General features: G+C 42.2%; 1 protein-coding gene across 5 annotated transcripts in view; it reads left to right on the top strand.

The window, feature by feature from the left end:
• Positions 1-563: 563 nt before the first annotated feature.
• The window catches only part of LOC142368134 (zinc finger MYM-type protein 4-like), a 49,167-nt gene continuing 31,245 nt past the window's right edge, over positions 564-18,485 (top strand). The window contains exons 1-5 of one of the 5 annotated variants that reach the window (XM_075450208.1): positions 564-678; positions 13,297-13,942; positions 16,205-16,315; positions 16,619-16,695; positions 16,854-17,000. In XM_075450208.1, the coding sequence (XP_075306323.1) occupies positions 583-678; positions 13,297-13,942; positions 16,205-16,315; positions 16,619-16,695; positions 16,854-17,000 (1,077 nt within the window). In that variant the 5' untranslated portion in view covers positions 564-582. Of the gene's footprint in view, positions 679-8,483; positions 8,728-8,761; positions 9,657-9,691; positions 10,441-13,296; positions 13,943-16,204; positions 16,316-16,618; positions 16,696-16,853; positions 17,001-18,485 lie in introns of those variants that run through there. The other 4 variants (XM_075450209.1, XM_075450206.1, XM_075450205.1 and 1 more) reach the window with 4 other exon arrangements.

The raw sequence follows: 18,485 nt of genomic DNA, 5'->3' as shown, positions 1-18,485 counted from the left end.
ATGGTCTTGCTACCTAGACAAATATACCTCAGTCCTATGGACTTTTATGGTAATTATGGACATAACGGGGGGAAATTGCACTACCTAAAAAAAATGTCAGGAGCCGCCACTGTACATAATACATACTTGAAAACTGCATACTTTCATTCAGCATACTCATAGATCAGACAGTATGCAGAGCATTTACCCACAATGCATTTCGCTCCTGCCCGAGCCGAAATCAGCCGGCCTGAAGCTGATTTCGCTTAAGCTATCAACTCTGTAAACTTTAGCAATATTTAAACATTTTCATGCGATAAAGTAGTAATTTAGATCCCCAACGTGTTGAAAATCTGAAAAAATACCGGCTATTTACGATTTTGTTCGACGAATTCGGCGCTACTAAAGCTAGCCGCAGTGAGCAAAGCACTTCCGGTTATTTTCACAAAATAAAATACCCGTTGCCTTTTATCACAGGGAAAGCCATTACGATACAATTGGTGCTTTTGTTTTGAAAACAGGAAGTGACCCTACCCTCGCTGCAGCTAGCTTGAAACTGCAGTTTTGACTGCTCTCGTGCCGTTTTTGAATTTAACCGTTCAAATGCCTTCGCGGAGAGTTTGGTCCGCTCTGAGACGAAGGTCGGCCCGCCGCCTTCGGTACATCATGCTCGCAATGGACTTAGGATTGCTCTCAGATGTAAGTTTACTTTGTTTCCCTATAAATCTAAAGACAGCTAGCTAATGGAACAACGCAATATAACATACCCCACTGCCTGAAAAGTGGAGTGAAAAATGTGCATCATTGAGCAACAAAGTCGTTGTGAATTGAATTATTTAATAAAGTTTAATAAATAAATAAGTTAAATGCATCCCATTATAAACAATATAGTTATTTCATAGCATTCATTATTTCATATAATTATAAATAAATCACATTTGTATTGTTGCGTCTCCATATTTCCTGTTCGCGGCAAGGAAATGACGATGGGTGACGTCACATTACGTTGCATCTTGGGTAATTTGAGTACGAGTAGTAACCTCATACTTTTTTTTCTTTTTCAATACAACTTTATTTTGCTTTACAATATACAAAAACAGTGCAAAAACATGACAAGTATCATTAATAATAAATGAGGAACAAATAAGCATACCAAAATAAATACTTACATAAGTAGTTTAAATAATAAATGGAGAGAGAGAGAAAGATAGAGAGAGAGAATATACCAGGGGACATGAACAATGAGGATTACACTGAGTTAAAGATTTCAAAGTGGGAGACTAGATTTGTAGTTTTGATAGCTTTCTTGTTATTAGAGGAGGAAATTGACTTGAAATACATCTGGAGTTCTATCATGAAAGCACAAAAATTGGGTTTCACTTTTGATACATAACATTTCGGCGAATCTAGAGCCCCTTTCACACTGCCGAATAACCCGCGTTTAATTCGCGAATTTAGCGTGTCCGCTGTTGTGTTCACACTGCCGACCCGGGCTGCCGCGTCAACTCGACTCGCCTTTCGACCCGCGTCGGACCCTAGTCTTTTTGCCGAGCCGAGTTTGATGTGAACACAATCGACGCGGGTCGGACGTGGGCGTGACGTGAGGAGTTTAAAAGACAGAATGGACAGCTGATTCAGAACAACAGCGACAGGTGAGGACAAGTTTTACTCTGTTTTAGCCTACATCAAGTTGGAGACATTTTTTAATATGGCCAACTGGTGAGACAAGGAGGTCCGCGAGCTCCTCAGCCCCCGAGCAGAGGACGTTATTTTCCGCCACATTTCGGGGACGGTGAAAGATGGACCTCTGCTGGAAGGGCTGGCGAGAAAGATGGGAGAGCGCGGTTTCCCACGCAGCAAGACGCACCGTAAAGTAACATCTCCATGAACTGCATTGCAAAAATGAGTTCTCAAGGTGTCCCGCCATCGTTTGTTTGAAAAATTTGATGCAGACAGGTGTATTTCACCCTACCTCCGGCGCATGGCTTGTGCCTACGTCATTGTACACGCCCAGCATTTTATGTGTTGCGTATGACGCTCTGCCACTAGGCAACGCCCCCTGAACTCGGCTTCAGGCGACACGGGTCACCAACACGCCAAGCGTTCACATTCCTCGACGCGGGTCGAAGGTGCAATTTGGACCCGCTAAGATAGCGGGTCGCAGTGTGAAAGGGGCTTAGTATGCATCCGGGAACTTCTAACTCAAAAAGTTAGTATGAGTAGCAGGAGCAGTAGGAGAAGTATGCGGTTTCGAACACAGCCTCATTTTCCACTGTGCACGTGAACTCCTGGATCACGTGTATGCTGCCAAGTCACGTGATCTCTGACCTAAACGAGTAAATAAAAGAGTAGCCCAGTCTTCTTACACGGGAGATGGCGAGTCAAGAAAACGATTCAAGTTATGTGGTTAACAACAAATTTTACTTTGAGAGAAAATAACACAAAGAACGATCCCTCATTTCAATAATAAATTTCATAAACTGGATAACAAGCAGTCACTGACGTCACCACAGCATGCGCTACTCACGTGGACAGCAGATGCGGAGCAACGGGCAGAAAGGCAGGTGAGAAGCCAATTAAGAACACTCTTTTTTTTTTTTTTTAAAATAACTGAAAATATTTATTTCTAAAACGCTTGTAACACAACAATAATACATTATAAGGCTAGAGCAACATTAACATGTGCCATTTGTGTAGTTTGGAGCTGTTTACAGCAGTGTTTCTCAATTCCGGTCCTCAAGTACCACTGCCCTGCATGTTTTCGATGTTTCCCTCTTCCAGCACACCCGATTCAAATGAATGGCTCCTGATCAGGCCACTGCACTGAGTTGATCATTTGAATCAGGTGTGCTGGAGGAGGGAAACATTGAAAACATGCAGGGCAGTGGCACTTGAGGACCGGAATTGAGAAACACTGGTTTACAGGATTTAATGAGTTTAATTGGCATATTCTTCTCCTCAGATTTGACCAAAGTAATCCCCCCCTTCGCTCACCCACAAAGCAGAAGTTGTGGAGTATTTTGCTGAGATCCAGGCTATATCAGTTCAAGTCTTTGTGGATGTGTAGGAAGAGGAGGTGACCATAATGAAACAATGTAATTGGCTGTGCTGTACATAATGCATGTATTTGATTGGTGTGCTTGTTTGATTTGAATTAAAATAGAAGAGTTGTCATTTTTCATTGGTTTATGTGTCATTCATCGTCATAGGGCGGGAATAATTGAAACGGGATCGAGTTTATGGCAGGATTGGGGAGCAACACCCACCCAGATATATGTGCGACTGGTGGAACCGGGCGCCGTTGCGTTCTACACACTTGTCTAATGACGTCATCGACCCACGCCGCCGTAGCATCGACTATCTTTACAAGGAATTTGCTACTGCTGCTGGCAACATTGTTCGTTTTTGCGTATTTCCAAATTGTCCAAACAAAATGACTAATTGGATAAAGTTCAGCTTCCACAGGCTTCCTTTGCACGACCTGCATTTACTGAAGCGCTGGCTAGTTGCGCTAAAAATGGACCCGGGTACCGCAGTGGAAGCGTTAAAGCGTGCGGATCATCGGGTTTGCGGCGCTCACTTCGCTCCGGAAGACTTTTCCCCCCCAAAGCCACAGAAAGAAGGCGTGAAAGGACGGCGTGTGATCCTCAGGAAGAATGCCATCCCGATGGTTGTAGAAGGCACAACAGACACAGCGGAGGTAATGCATTCATTGATTCGCGGACTGTTTGTTGTTGTTCTACAGCCTCCTTTCCGGGAGCTCCTCATCCGTGTACTCTGGCTCAAAACGGTAAAGAAGTCCATCGTATTAAAAGTCGTCCACATCCTCAAAATCCGATAAATATTCTGCCATGTTGCACAAAACCAGCAGCAGCAAACTCCGTGTAAAGACAGCCGACTGTCACAGAGCAGGGAGTGAATGAGCTGTGCTGCAGCGGCGCGCGTTGATAACGTCATCCCAGTTGACGCGTGTGTAGAAAGCCCCCCCCATAACAACAACAAGCAACTCTGAACTCACAGGGGGAATAGTTTTAAAAAAATGTTTTAAATATATTTAAACTTGTCACATAGACAGAACAATGACATACTCAAAAGTAAACAGTTTGTGTTTTTTTTTTTTTACTTCACATATTCACACCTCCACATATCGTAAAAATTGAAAGAAAATAAATTATTGCAGTGTGGGCTATCTTTTATAGAAAAATAAATATTGAAAGATTACAGGGGGAATAGTACTGGCGATTCGTATTAAAGTATTGGTGAAAGGAGTTTCGTGCCTTATTTAGAGGCTGCATTGCAGTGTAGTGTAAATAGCGTCCGAACGACTTCAAAACGTTATCAATGAGTAAATGAACGTATATTCAGCTAGAAATAAGGTCCAGGGGGGTATTCCTAGAAGCTGGCTTAGCGGAAAGCCTGGCTTATTTCGCTACTTCTGGCTAAATTTAGCGAGAGTTCCGTTCCATAAAGGTGGCTTATTTGAACGCCCGCTGAGTAACCATGGTAATTTATGCTGCTGAACTAGCCTGCTACCGGGCAGGCTAAAGTTGAGGCTTAGCTTAGCTGCATCTCAAAAAATGTCCGAACGGCTGAAACAGACTCCGGAAAGAAATGTTCACCTAGAATTCTGCGCTCCCGCAACTCATGTCTTGTCTAAAAAACGAAACAAAAACTGTGGTTATCATATCACCACTTTCACTGTCTCGAAAAATCAATCAGTCGGTGCCAGTGCAACTAAAGAAACGCAACTATACACACGTATTGAACATGGAATTAAATGAGAGAGAACATGGTATTCATTAAAACTAATCAATACCTAACAAACATCCGATCTACACCCACGTAGGACCCGACTCAGAAAAATGGGGGACAGGTAATAATGTTAATGATACAAATTATTGAAAGCTCCTTTCAAAACAGTCAAGGACACTGTACAAACAAGATATTAGATAAAACGCAGGAATTAAAACATCATACCATATTAAAAATACACAGAACGGAGCAATAAATGGAGGTAAGCAAAGTTAAACGGATGGGTTTTGAGTTAAGACTTGAACAGAGGGAGAGTGTCAGTATTGGGGGGACGGACGGACGGACGGACGGACGGACCTCTGTCCTTTCAGGCTGCTGCTTCACATTTACAGTATCCGATAATGTAAAACAACCTACTGAATTAAGTATTTGCATTAAGTTAATCATCTCCCTCAGGCTTCCCTAATGTTATCGGTGCACTACACTGTACCCATGTACGCATCCAAGGCAAGGCAATTTGTAGATCAAAATTCGTACACAAGGCAATTCAAAGTGCTTTACAGCTACATAAAATCACAAGAAGGCAATAAAATCATTCCAAAAAAATCATTAATTAATTAATTAATTTAAAAGTGAAGAGTGCAGATAAATACTTTCAGGTGTCTTATGCACATCTAAATAGAACTGTTTTCAGTCTGGATTTAAACATTGTCACATTGTCCAGGCCCCTGCTGGACCCGTGGAGGCTGACTATGTAAACCGAACATTTTTCCATATCCTAAATGTACAGGTACACTTGGGGATAATTGTCCATAGACTCTGAACTGGATTTCTCACTTTGAAAAATACCACATCAACCCCTTTGAGTAATGCTGAGCAATGTTACATTTATGCCCTGTGAAAGCTCATCATTGACTCCTATCCTCCGAGCATACAGATGATCTGTGACGGAGGTCATTTCATTTCCAACATTGAGGCTAATTGGCCGGGATCAGTTCATGATTCTAGGATCTTCCGAGCATCCTCACTGGCACAGAGGTTTGCACAAGGTGCAAGAATTTTACTTACCTGAAGGAGTGTACTTTTGAAGTAAGGTGTAGCATAGGCAGAATTTTGGTAATGTAATGAGAGGTCAGGTGTAGAGGTCATCTTAAGGAATTTAAAGTGCTCGTCATACTTTATTATAGATAGCCATATAAGGCACAAATTGCATCAAATTGCCAAGTCTTAACACATGTATATCCATCCAACATTTCTCTTATTCTGCAGGAGAGTTCAATGGTGTCCTGCTTGGGGACAGAGACTATGCATGCTGGCCGTACCTCCTCACGCCATATCCTGATCCAGGAACAAGGGCGGAGAGGACATTCCACCATGCACATGCTAAAACAAGGGCACGGATAGAAATGACCTTTGGCCAAATTAAATACAGGTTCATTGCTTAAAGTTCTCAGGCACCATGGCTGACTTCTGACAGAGCCATCTTAAATTAATAGTATACTTCATATTTTATACATTTTGTCTTGTGGACAACTTTTCAGGCTCAAGTCTTTTCTTCATTGAGTTCTAGTGCCTGAAAGGACTCAGTTTCTCCTGACACAGTGAGGGACCTGTACAGGGACACATATTTCCTTTGATCCTTATTGTTGTGACCTTTGAGTTAGAACTTCTTTTCATAATTTAGCATTGACACAGTAGCAGTTTAAGTCAGAGCAAGTGTAAGAAGGCTAAATAGACAGAGATGATTTATAACTTTCCACATGTTTAGGTCATGGCACCCCACTGAATATAAACGTAAAAAACACATTTCTAACACGTTGCATGAACTGGACAATACTCCCATATACAAAACAATTATCTTCTCTAGAAAAACTGCGTTCAAGTATTTAAAACATTACAACAATACATGCCCAGTAATATTGTTGTAATGTTTTAAATACTTGAACGCAGTTTTTCTAGAGAAGATAATTGCTTTGGATATGGGAGTATCGTCCATTGACTCCTTTGGGCTTTCACATGCGCGAGCATACCAACAACCGGTGAGTTACATGCTGTTTATAAAGTTGTTTTGTAACGTCCCCATGCCAGTAATGTGAGAACCATGCATATGGTTTTGATGGTAAGGCTTGTGACTTTATTGTCGGATGGTTTATAAAGTGGTGTGACGTTTCTGCAGTGTGCAAGTTGTTGTTTTACGTGGAAGGTTTAGAATTTGCCCATTGACCACGGATTTGGCTACCATGACAGGCTGCGCAAACAGCGCAATCGCAGCACAGGGAGCGCCGATTTGCACCGGTCTGTGTCCTACTGTCAGTATTTGACAACCTCTAGCAATGGGAATGCGCTTCAAATGCCCCGGAGTTCCCCTTTAAATGGGAGATGGCGCGAGTTCAAGCGACGCTTTCCGGCTATAGCCTGGCTTTCTTTAGCTACTTTCTAGGAATACCCCCCAGGTTTAAAAAAACAAAAACAAACAAAAAAAACGTAACTTTACCTTAAGTTATAGTTTCATGTCTCTAAAAAAATTTGCATCTTTGTCTCCTTGTCTGACTTTTTTTTATGGAGGCTTGATTATGATATTATTTTATCGGTTTCAGACACATCTTCACAAGGTCTTTAGCTGTTTTTGTGAGGTTGATTTGCACATTTTGCCCCAGAAACGTGTTCATTTCTGGGAAAAGGGAGATCCGGAGGGAAAGAATCTGGGTCACACAGGATCACGGACATAAACATTTACATATGAACGGAGAAAAATTTAACAAAATACGAAACGATTAACGACATTTAACCCAAACAAACTGACGAATTCCTCCAGCGAATATCAGAAGGTATGTTGATCTTAGGATGGATTCCAGCTCATATCAGAGTTAAAAGAAGCAAAACGGAAGACAGAAATTCAAAGAAAATCACAAAAGTTAAGCAGAGATTAAATCCACAATTCAACATGAAGAGAAAGGTGGTCTTTAAAAGAAGAAATGGTAAAGATTCTGTTTTAGTCTCACAAGTTTGAAAAATGTGTTAAAACCGGGGAATGTGACGGTGAAAAATTTTCTGATCAAGAAGAAGCTTTGAATTCATGTTGTTCATGTTTGATTTACAGAAGCCCATTTCGACCAGTGACGGAGAAAAAGAAAAGAATAACTTTTAACAGAAACTGTCTCAGAGGATACAAAGTGAACATTTTCTCCTCTTTCTCATGTTAGAAACCACAAATTTAGAGGGAGTAAACGTTTAGAGCTAATAAGTCAGACATTTTTGGTAACTCAAAATTCTAAATATGAACAGATTTAAAGAGGAAACGTACAAATGCAAATGAAAACTGATGGATAGAAGTAGGAGTCGGTGTTGGTGAGCGAACTGTAAGAAACCAGCTGAAGGAAATGGGATTTTCATCCAGAAAAGTCAAAGTTAAACCTAAAGAGAAAAAAAAAACAGGCCACAGCGGGCTGAAGAGAAGCATTCATGGACTGTGGATGGTTGGATGAAACAGAAAGATGACTGGCTGAAGAAAACTAGCACATTTCCACCACCGTTGATGATAAGGGGATGATGTCAGGTAAAGAACCTGGGGAGATGGCAGCTATTTGGGAGTGTATTTCACAAAGTCAATATTCAGCTGGTAAACAAATGGTTTCGTGTCTTGTTGTTGATCTTTATAAAAAAAAAACTAAAACAGTAGAGTTAGGGAAGTAATTTTGGAGCGGCATGACACCATTTCAGGAAAATCCAATCCACCCTCCGATCCAGCTGGGGGCGCTAAAGCGTCGTTTCTTAAAGTCAGAGACGAATAAGACGACTGGCTGCAAAATATGTTGTAAAGGGATGTATGGAAAGTATTTTTACGGTTTTATAGACTACTAAAAAGGACTCCATTCCGTATTTTTTGGGAACTCTGACCATCTTGATTTTGATGCAAACATGGCGACAACTGAAACCAACGGCGGACACCAGCATCAGGCCACCAATGAAGTGCCATCCGTCCAAGCTGCTGGCGCGGTAAATTTCCTCACGCTGTCATGGCTGCACGGTCTTTTATTTACATTTACACAAGAAATCCAGCAGACAGATGAGTAAATTAGTCAAGCTGTTTGTTGTTAGCTGATGTAAAGGTGAGCTAACACTCACAGAGAAGCAGTGTGCGGGCTAGCGTTAGCCTAGCAGGCGGTGAGCTCGTTGTCCTTTTGTTTACTTGCAGATCCTGGAACTAACACGCAATCTTCGCGGCCAAACCAAATAAAGTGGCTCAGACAAGAGAAGCAGATCTGTAATCTGCAAACTAACTCCGGACCGCTGTAGTTTGTGCAGCCACTTCATGCTGTAGCATGTAGCATGCTAACTTATGTCGCGTTGTAAGAAAACACGGAAAATAACACTAAATATTGCCTAAGCACATATGTAATTGCTCATTTGTGGGGGGTTTTGCACATGTTGTGCCATAGTTGTTTGTCTTATACCTGCACATCTGCTGTGATTGTGCTTAAACTAGCCTTGTTGTAAAGTTAGGTTGTTAACGAGTTCCCAAATCTCGCGAGAGAAATGAGCAGTATTATTTCTTTTTTTGTTGTCGTATTATTTCTTTGTATTCTTTCTTAGTCTTTGTAAATATTTTTTTTGCGAACATGGGACGAGTTTGTGCAGTGAGGGGCTGTGGAAAAGTTCCAGGGAGAAGGAGCTGCCATAGACTTCCGATCCGGGATCCTGCACGTTTAAAGTTGTGGCTCTCTTTTCTCGGCTTCGACACGAATACACCCGTAAATGTTCTGCAAGAAGCTGACCATCGTGTTTGCGCCTTGCACTTTCTATTTGAGGACTATGTACAGTCGACAAGGCAAAGGGACAGAGTACAGTCTCCAAAAAAGTTGTATTTGAGAAGGACAGTTGTACCGACGCTCTTGGGTCCTACGCAAGACGAGGAAGACATTGGGGTAAGCCACGGAAGATTATTTTTTTTTGGCTGAAAGCATCTGCCAAACCATAAATATTGATGGTTTTTTAGAAACCTGTTTAAATTGAATTCTATTCATGAGTTTGTTCTGTTGTATTATGTCACACCTGGTTTTAGTCTCTGAAGTTTATACAGTTTGATAGCGTCACAAAATAAATCCCCTGTGGTGTAAACACCAAATCTATTAAAGGGATAGTTCGCCTCTTTTGACATGAAGCTGTATGGCATCCCATAGTTGCAGTATCTAGTTCCAGCCTCGTTTTGGTGTTGACGATGGTAGTCAGGCTAGTTTGCTGGGGTCACACAAAAAAAAGCGTTTTGCTTCTCAAAACCACATGCGTTCAAAAGAGTAAAACATTTGCATCACAAAACCGTTGGTATTACTACGCGCTGCCGCCCGCCGCGCACCTTTCCATCACCTGTTTCACGGTGTTTACTTCTCGGATGAGACCGCTGCCAGAGTTAGCTTGTGATAAGTATATTGTTATACCGGAAGATATATAAAAATGGTTCGGACTTGTGATTTTCCGGGCTGTAGTAACAAAAACCTGCCACCGTTTACATTTCACAAATTTCCCATAATGGACATTCCTGTAAGGAAACTTTGGCTTCAGGCTATATGCTATAATTTGGGAATCCCTGGGGCGAGGATGAAAAAGTTTCGTGTGTGTAGTGCACAATTCAGCAAGGACGATTATGTCTCTACACGCCCAGGACAGAAGAAGATACGTGTTTTGAAGAGTGGTGCTGTGCCAGCACCGCAGGTAAGAACACTTGTTTAGCACATGTTTAGAAGCTAACGGTATCAGGCTATCATGAACCATTGTGTGCAACAAATGACTCAATGTCATATTACCAGTGAACCCCGACTGTGAAGATTAATAGGCATACATATGCGCTAATAATTGCCTTATACTACAATGTGCTGTTAAAAAAAAAGTCACAGAATTGGTATTTCTTTAAAAGTCGCAATTCAAGAACTTTATTTGCAACAAAGAAGAATAACGACTGGCTGTCCACGACCAAGGATTTTGTTGGTCGACCAGTGGTCGTCATTTACTCCTATTAATCGACTAATCGCCCCCCTCCCCCCCCCAAAAAAAACAAAAAACATTTACCTTTAAAGGAGAACTCCGGTATTTTCAACATTAAGCCTCTTTTCTGAGTCGTCCTAATTTTGATTCTTCTCAACCTGCTTCAGAACGGCAAGTCATGCGCATGTCTACAAAGGTCCGTAAAAGCACCATAAACGTTCGTTTTCAAAATAATCAACTCACCGGAGTGGTTACTGGTGTGCACTGGTAATCCATATCAAATTTCGTGGCGAACGGACCTTTGTAGACATGCGCATGACTTGCTGTTCTGAAGCAGGTTGAGAAGAATCAAAATTAGGCAAATACCGGAGACAGCAGTAAACATCAAAAAAGCGGTGAGGGGGGTTCTAAAACATTGCAGACGACTCAGAAAAGAGGCTTAATGTTGAAAATACCTTTAATGCCCGGCTGCCGCATCTATGCGCATTTGCCACTAAGGCCGGGAGTAACCTTATGTGACTAACAAAATGTTTCCTGGTTCATCTAAACACTAGGCCTATAGCCTACACAAAAATCAATTGACTGCTCAGTTCTTCTCTCAGTCGGAGAATGAGAAAAAACCCGACGTTAGTGACCATTGGCTGACAAGCAGAATTTTACAAGCGCACAAGCCGGGTGCTTCAAGTCTGCCCTCTCTTTACACGGGCAAATTATATCAGATTTTGACATTCTGAATGTGTCACAAAAATAATCAGAAAGACAGGCGGACTTTGAACATTCTGACCGCGATTTGGATCTCACCACGGTCCAATGGAGGATAACAGAAGACATAGTGTCGGTGCTGAAGCCGATGGTCACACTTACCGAGTTGGTTTCACAAGATGTTAATGCATCTCTCTCTGCCACGCTGCCCATGCTCATAAACATGAAAAGACACCTGTTGCTGCGCGAGGATGACAGCGCGGCCGTGATCTGTGTGTGGTAACGGGGTCGGAAAGTACAGCGGTGACCGGCCACCTCTGTTCCAGAAGGCGCTCCAACATGCAGTGAGTGGAGTTCCGTCTCGTGGAGACATCCTGGATGAGTTTGTGTTCAACGAAGTTCTGTTGTATTTGTTTTTCAGTGAGAGCCGCTGTAGCCTTGGCACTTTTCTTAAAATGTCCAACAAGACGTCTGGGCCGGCAGCTGCTATGACACGGCAAATGGGATCTTTCTTAAGAGCTGCATTGATGCACAGCTGCAAAGTGTGCCCTGCGCAACGAACTCCTTGGACGTTACCCCAGGACGCTGATCGTTCTGTCCTTGTGACACGAATTTACCGTTTTGATTTGTTTGACGTCTTCCTTTGTCACGCCCTTCAAATTAAAAGTCCCGGAAGCCCTTTGACGAGACGCGGCTTTTTTTTTTTTCCCTGCGACCAATCAACCAATGGAATTTGGTCGACTGGTAATTTTTTTGGTCGACCAACGACCAATCGATTATTTGCCGTCAGCCCTAATAACGACATATAAATGTGTACATAACATCAAAAAAAAAAAAAGCCAGCCAAGGGGAGCATAAGGATAAGAATAATAATAATAAGAGAATGACAATCACAAAACTCTTGCAAAAAGAAAACTATTGAACAAACTGACATATGTGCCAAGGAGTCTCGTGTAAAAAAAACCCCCAAAAAACACAAAGATTTAGGACAACAGTTTGTCCATAATCCCAAGTTGGGAACAAGCCCATATTGTTGTTTTTGCTTTATGATGAGTTGAAGGTTTAATTGTGAGCAAGTATTGCTTTAATTCAATAAGAAAAAAACATAGAATTTTGTCAGGTTTTCAACACGTTGGGGATCTAAACGACTACTTTCTCGCCTGAAAATGTTTCAAATGTTGCTAAAGTTTAGAGAGTTTAGAGCTTAAGCGAAATCAGCTTCAGGCCTGCAGATTTCGGCTCGGGCAGGAGTGAAATGCATTGTGGGTAAACACTCTGCATACTGTCTGATCAATAAGTATGTAGTATGCAGTAGGCGGTTTCGAACACAGCCTAAGATATTTTGAGAAATTAATGTAGTTTTCATACAGCTGTTAAAAACATTGATCATCAGCCGGGGGTTTCCTTTTAAAACTTCTCCTCATCGTAATTCTTTCTCTGTTTTTATTTCTCGTGACATTTATAGTGAAGAAATGTACTGAAAGTCCATGTTATGTTGTGGTTTTTGTGTTTAAGGGGGAAAGAGGTCGGAGCCTGGCTTTTACTGGATTTTCAGACCTGAAAAGATATTTACATCTTTACATAAAACAACAGTTGTGTTGAAAAGGAGAACTAACGGGGGTCGTTGTTTTTTCACGTTCAAGTAGCGCACCGAGTGCTTAAACAGCTTGTCATGTTTCCACAAAGATTTTTATGAGCTTGTCACACAAATATGTATCTGTGTAAAACATTGAGATCTCATGTTCGATCAAACCGGTCCCGATTTCTTGGGTCTGGTTCTTCAAGTCTGTCAAAGATCGCTTTGTTTGAAATGTCGCACACTCAAACAAAGCAATGTTAAACTGTCTTTTTACCTTGTGAACTGTTTCATGTCATCATGCACAGGCGACAGAGGGGACAGACGGACAGTTCATGGATGCTGTTTCAGATCCAGGAGCATCGGTGGATGTTGGAGAGACGGAACCTGTGCTTGGCGCTTCCCCCATGAGCTCCGAGCTGGGATGGGAGGATAGCAACGTCTTTGCTTCTGATAACGAGATTGAAAGTAAAGAAACGCAACAGGAAATAAGTGAACCTGATAAGTCTGAATCCTCCTCGCAGACTGTTCCCACAGAGGAGACGCTCTCAGCGTCCAAGCGGGAAAAAGAGGATCCTGAGGGGACGACTGAGGATGCGTTTGTGGTGAAAGTGGAAGACGAAGCAGAGATGGACGAAAGCTCGGAGGTCAGTTCTGCAGGACCGGACGTCAGCGAGAACACGGCTTCGGATCTTAATGAGGTCGTGGAACAGAAAATGCCCGACGGAGGAGGTGAGGACGCCGAGGAGGACACCGAGGAGGAGGACGACGGCGGCGCACCGGAGGAGACGCCATCTGTCAGCTGCTCGCATGGCGTCTCCACGGCGAACGACCTCGACGAGATGATGGACATCGGTACCGTGGATCAGATGGAGCAGGAGGCTCAGATGAAAGAAGAGGAGCCGAGTGGTTTGGATACGGAGAGCAACAGTTCACCCGCCGACTCAAATACAGGTACAGTAAAAACCCACCGAGAGGAGCTGGGCTTCAATCCGTTTAACCCGGTTAACTTGGTCCAACACGGTGGTTTAACCTGGTCCAACATGGTTAACCTGGTTAAAGAGATAGTTTGCCTCTTTTGACATGAAGCTGTATGACATCCCATATTAGCAACATCATTTATGAACATTTTCTTACCCCCTGCTGCGTCCTGTGAGCCGAGTTCCAGCCTCGTTTTGGTGTTGATGAAGGTAGTCCGGCTAGTTGGCTGGGGTTTAAAAAATAAAGCGTTTTGCTTCTCAAAACAATATGCGTTCAAAAGAGTAATACATTCGCATCACAAAATCGTTGTGCATGAAAAAGTCAGACCTCACATCGCTTGCCGCTAATTTTGCCTCCTTGGATATCAATGCGTTCAGCCACCTAGCGATAGCTGCACCCGTTACGGTGTTTACTGTTCGGATGCAGAGGACTGCTCGGTCTGCTCTTCGGTCTGCACAGTTTACATTGGACGCATTGTAAACTGTAAGTTAAAGTCTCTTTTTTATGTGCTTTTTGAAATTGTGCATTCTGAAATGTTGATGAAAACTGCAGAATTTAAGGAAAACTTTCAAAGTTTATCAGGGAAGAGAACGAGTTACTCACATAACTGATCACATGACCGATCACATGACCACTGTCCTGTTTCTGCCTCCATGTCGTGAACATGGTCGGTGTAGGTACCAGATCGGCTCGGGTTCTGACGTCTGCTGATTACGTTACACAATGTACGCTTGAATGGGAGTACATTGTGATTGGCTGTAGTAGCCATAGTAACTGTAACTAGGCGCTATACGTCGGAGAGTTTTTTTTTTTTCTTGGTGTTTCGGTGATCGGCAGCAGCTATGGACAGCTTTTACGAAGAAATTAAATATTTCCTACAAAATGGTGTGTACCACACCTTGACCACCACTAGCCCCAAACCTTTAAAATCTAGTTTGTTTTGTTTAATCATTTTGGCCTTTGGTTCACTCTGAAGAGAAGCTTCATTTTCAGTTTTGTGTATTGTTTGTGTGCTGAGCAGCAATAACCTCTTTGACTATATGCGTGTGGACTCCTGCACATAAATGTACATAAAACTTGTAAAAAATTGTTCCGTTGGATATGTGTGTATATACATACAATATACATACAATATATATATATATATATATATATATATATATATATATATATATATATATATATATATATATAGCGCTCTTGTCGGTTCCAGCTGTGCGGAACGAAGCCAGATGTGAACGCGGCTCTGGAGAAAAGCTTCATATCAGCTCGTTGTTTCAGATTCAGGAGCTTCCTTATAATTTCTCAACGTGGAGAGGAGGTCGATGGCGTTCATCTCTGTCTGAAAGACTCTTAAAAAAACTTCTTATTCAGTTGCTTTGCCGTTTTTAGCTCATTTCCTCTCTCAGGTTTTCGCTTCTCTTTTGTTTGGTCTGCACAAAGATGGATGAATCTGCGTTCAGAAAGTGACGGTTCTCTAAAAAAACTCCCAATCAGAGAAAACATCCGAACATCTGCTCATGTATGACGTTAAAAAATCAAACTTGTGAACATTTCAGGTGCTTGTTCTTCTCCAGATGTGCTCAGCCACGTTGTTTGTGGCACTTTTTAAAATTCTCAATATTCAACATACAGAAAAGAGTGACTAAAACTGATGTTTTTGTCTGTGTGTGTCATAGCGGCAGGAGGCCATCGATCGTATTCCAGTTCTTATTTTTATCCTTACAGGGACAGATGAAGCTCACTGCTTCTGACTCTGGAATAATAAACAGACGGCTGGATGTTAGTTTACTTGCAGAATCTGCCCCAAAAAGGGTCCAATTCTCTGGGGAATCTGGCCCCTGCCATCCTGTCCACGAGCTTTCTCTCTCGGTCTAAAAACGTACGTTTTAATGTGATCGGAAGCTGTTTATCAGGGTTGGTGATCCAGCTGAGGACACAGGTCATTTGTCGTTCATTTAATTTCCTGCAGATTAAAGAGTTTTGACCAACTTTATGGCCACTTAACAGCTTTGGGAACTCAGGGAGGGAAACATGAAGCTTCTTTTCCTGCACTGAGGAGCAGCTTGTGTTTACAAAGGCTGCCATTTGTTTACCGGACGATCTGTCTCATGTCCTCCTTCAGTGTTTCTGTTGGTTTCTTTTATAATTTTTCTTCTGCTCGTGGAGTAATAAAGCCTAAAATAAAGGATGATACGTTTACATTTGACGCTTTTTCCCTATGCTTTCCCTCAGTCTCGGCGCCTGAGAGTAACGCCATTGAGGAGGAAGCTGATGTGAAACCGACGGCGTCAGATTTGATGCGGTCCTGCTCGTCTCCTTCGTCTGTAGCCACGGCGAGCACAGGTGGGTGACCCCGGAGCTCGAGTCAAAAGCTTTCACAGTTGAAATTGTGCAGTTTTTTACCAACTTTGAGTTTTATGAAACTCAGTAAAAGAGCTAAAACAGCAAATTAACCTTGAATTTTTTCGTGTTTTTTTTCCTCTGGGAGTCAGTGGTGAAATACTTTAAACATCAAAACATTATCAAACCTCATCATTACGCTGTCAGAAGGTCGTTAAATTTAGTTTACAGTCCAGTATCACTGCTCCTGTGAAGGTTTTCATGCTTTTATCGACTTTTAAACGGCTTGATTTGCTGCTCCTGCAGGAAGAGACAGCTCATCACCTGCAGCCCTGTTGAACGGGATGAAAGTGGTCAAGCTGTCGATACCGAGATTAGACGCGGTAAGTTTGAGCGAGATGAAAGAACAAGAACTTTCTTTCTCTTACTTTGTACATTTCTGACTTTAATGACCTTCAGATTGGGCAAACCCTAGATTTTCTTTCACTTTCTTGGCACTTAAACACGAGTCCTGCATTAAAGCACACTTTTACCTTCAAAGGATAAGCTGCGTGTCGTTTCCCAGCCAATCAAGTCGTCTCCTTCTCCGCCTCTGGCCAAAGTGAAGGATGAGCCGGTGGACGAGGAGTACGAGCAGGCGCTGATATCCTCCACAGCGACGGCGAGCGTCAAAGACGAGCCGGCGAAGGTGAGAGGCGCTTTGTTCAAAGCTCTTAAAACACACAAAGGTTCGGACTCAGCAGGTGGTTGCATGAAGCTTCTGTCAACGCGCTCGGTGAACCGCCTGAACATCGGAGTGCAGGACGCCGATTGGTCCCGACTTCTGTCATACGACCTCGTTCTGTCGATTTGATTTAGAAGATGTGACGTTAAGTTATAAGATCAGTTTCTGTACGACAGCTCAGTGATGATGAAAATACTGACTGACCGATATGATCAAATATCCCAGAGATGACTGAAGAGGAATTATCTGAGGTGAATCACAGCATTTATCTATCAGTCATCTCATTTCTGGACTTTTTCCCTGAGCTGAGCAGCTGCGGTTGAAGCCAAAGATAAAAAGAATGAGAGTTCTTTCTTACCGTCTTCTTCTTTTGTTCGTGTTCAAACTCTCCACAAAGTTTCATTAACCCTCTAGACCCCATAGCGGCCGTCGCCGGCCGGCATGAAAATACCCGTCTTACTACGGGAAAATGATGTTGCTGAACTGTAACTACACACTTCACTAGTTCACAACAGCTTAATGAACAGATTGTTGTATTAAAATATATATGTTTGTATTCAATTATTGTTCCAATTAGGGTTGCGACTTTTCAGGAATTTTCATGTTCGAATATTGATAACGTTATCAAACAATTAATCGATTATTCACTAAAGCATGACGTCACTTGTCCCCGCTCAGAGCCATCGACATGATTTTGCCTTCACCGTCACCCCCACACAAATTAAGGTCAAAAAACGCACACGACAGGACTGATTTATCAAAAATGGATTTATTAAGAAAATATGCCATTTAGTAGTTAACTTTAGTTTATCACAGTGCATTATGGCATTCGATGGATTTTTAACAAGTACGCTATGCAAACGCATCACTGCCTGATTACTTTGAAAAAAAAGTAGGCTACAGCCTAGACTAGACCTTTGAAAAATGAAAATAATAATAACATTGGAAAATAATGACATTAAGAAATAACACGGTCTAATGACTGTATTCTGTTAAACTTCAGCTCAACGCTGGCAGCAATTAGCCTATTTGACAATTGAGTTTTAACTTAGACTACGTTACCGTAGGCTATGAACGAAATTGACGGTCATCAAACTGGACATAAATATACAATAATGATATCAAAACCTGGCTTATTGCCATATTATATCACTGAACTGTTATAACTGACTGTCGTGCCAACGTATTGGTGAGATTTAGGTACCTTACAGGCTACAGTAAGGTAAGAAATGGGCTAACAAACAACAGTAGACTAATAAACAACTGCCTGCCTGAAAAACTCTCTGTGAGAAGGACTGCCGAATTCACTTTCCAGTCTTCCTCAATGTAGTGGCATGTCACTGTAATGTAGCTCTCCGTAGTCAAAGCAGTCCAGCAGTCAGTGGTCAAAGCGACGTCGGCAGAAGCTAGTTTCTCTTTTAACTCGGCCTTCTTCTCAGCATACTGTTG

This window comes from Odontesthes bonariensis, chromosome 18 (genome assembly GCF_027942865.1).
Source record: "Odontesthes bonariensis isolate fOdoBon6 chromosome 18, fOdoBon6.hap1, whole genome shotgun sequence".
NCBI classification, from domain to species: Eukaryota; Metazoa; Chordata; class Actinopteri; order Atheriniformes; family Atherinopsidae; genus Odontesthes; species Odontesthes bonariensis.
This window is presented reverse-complemented; position numbering and strand designations above follow the sequence as displayed.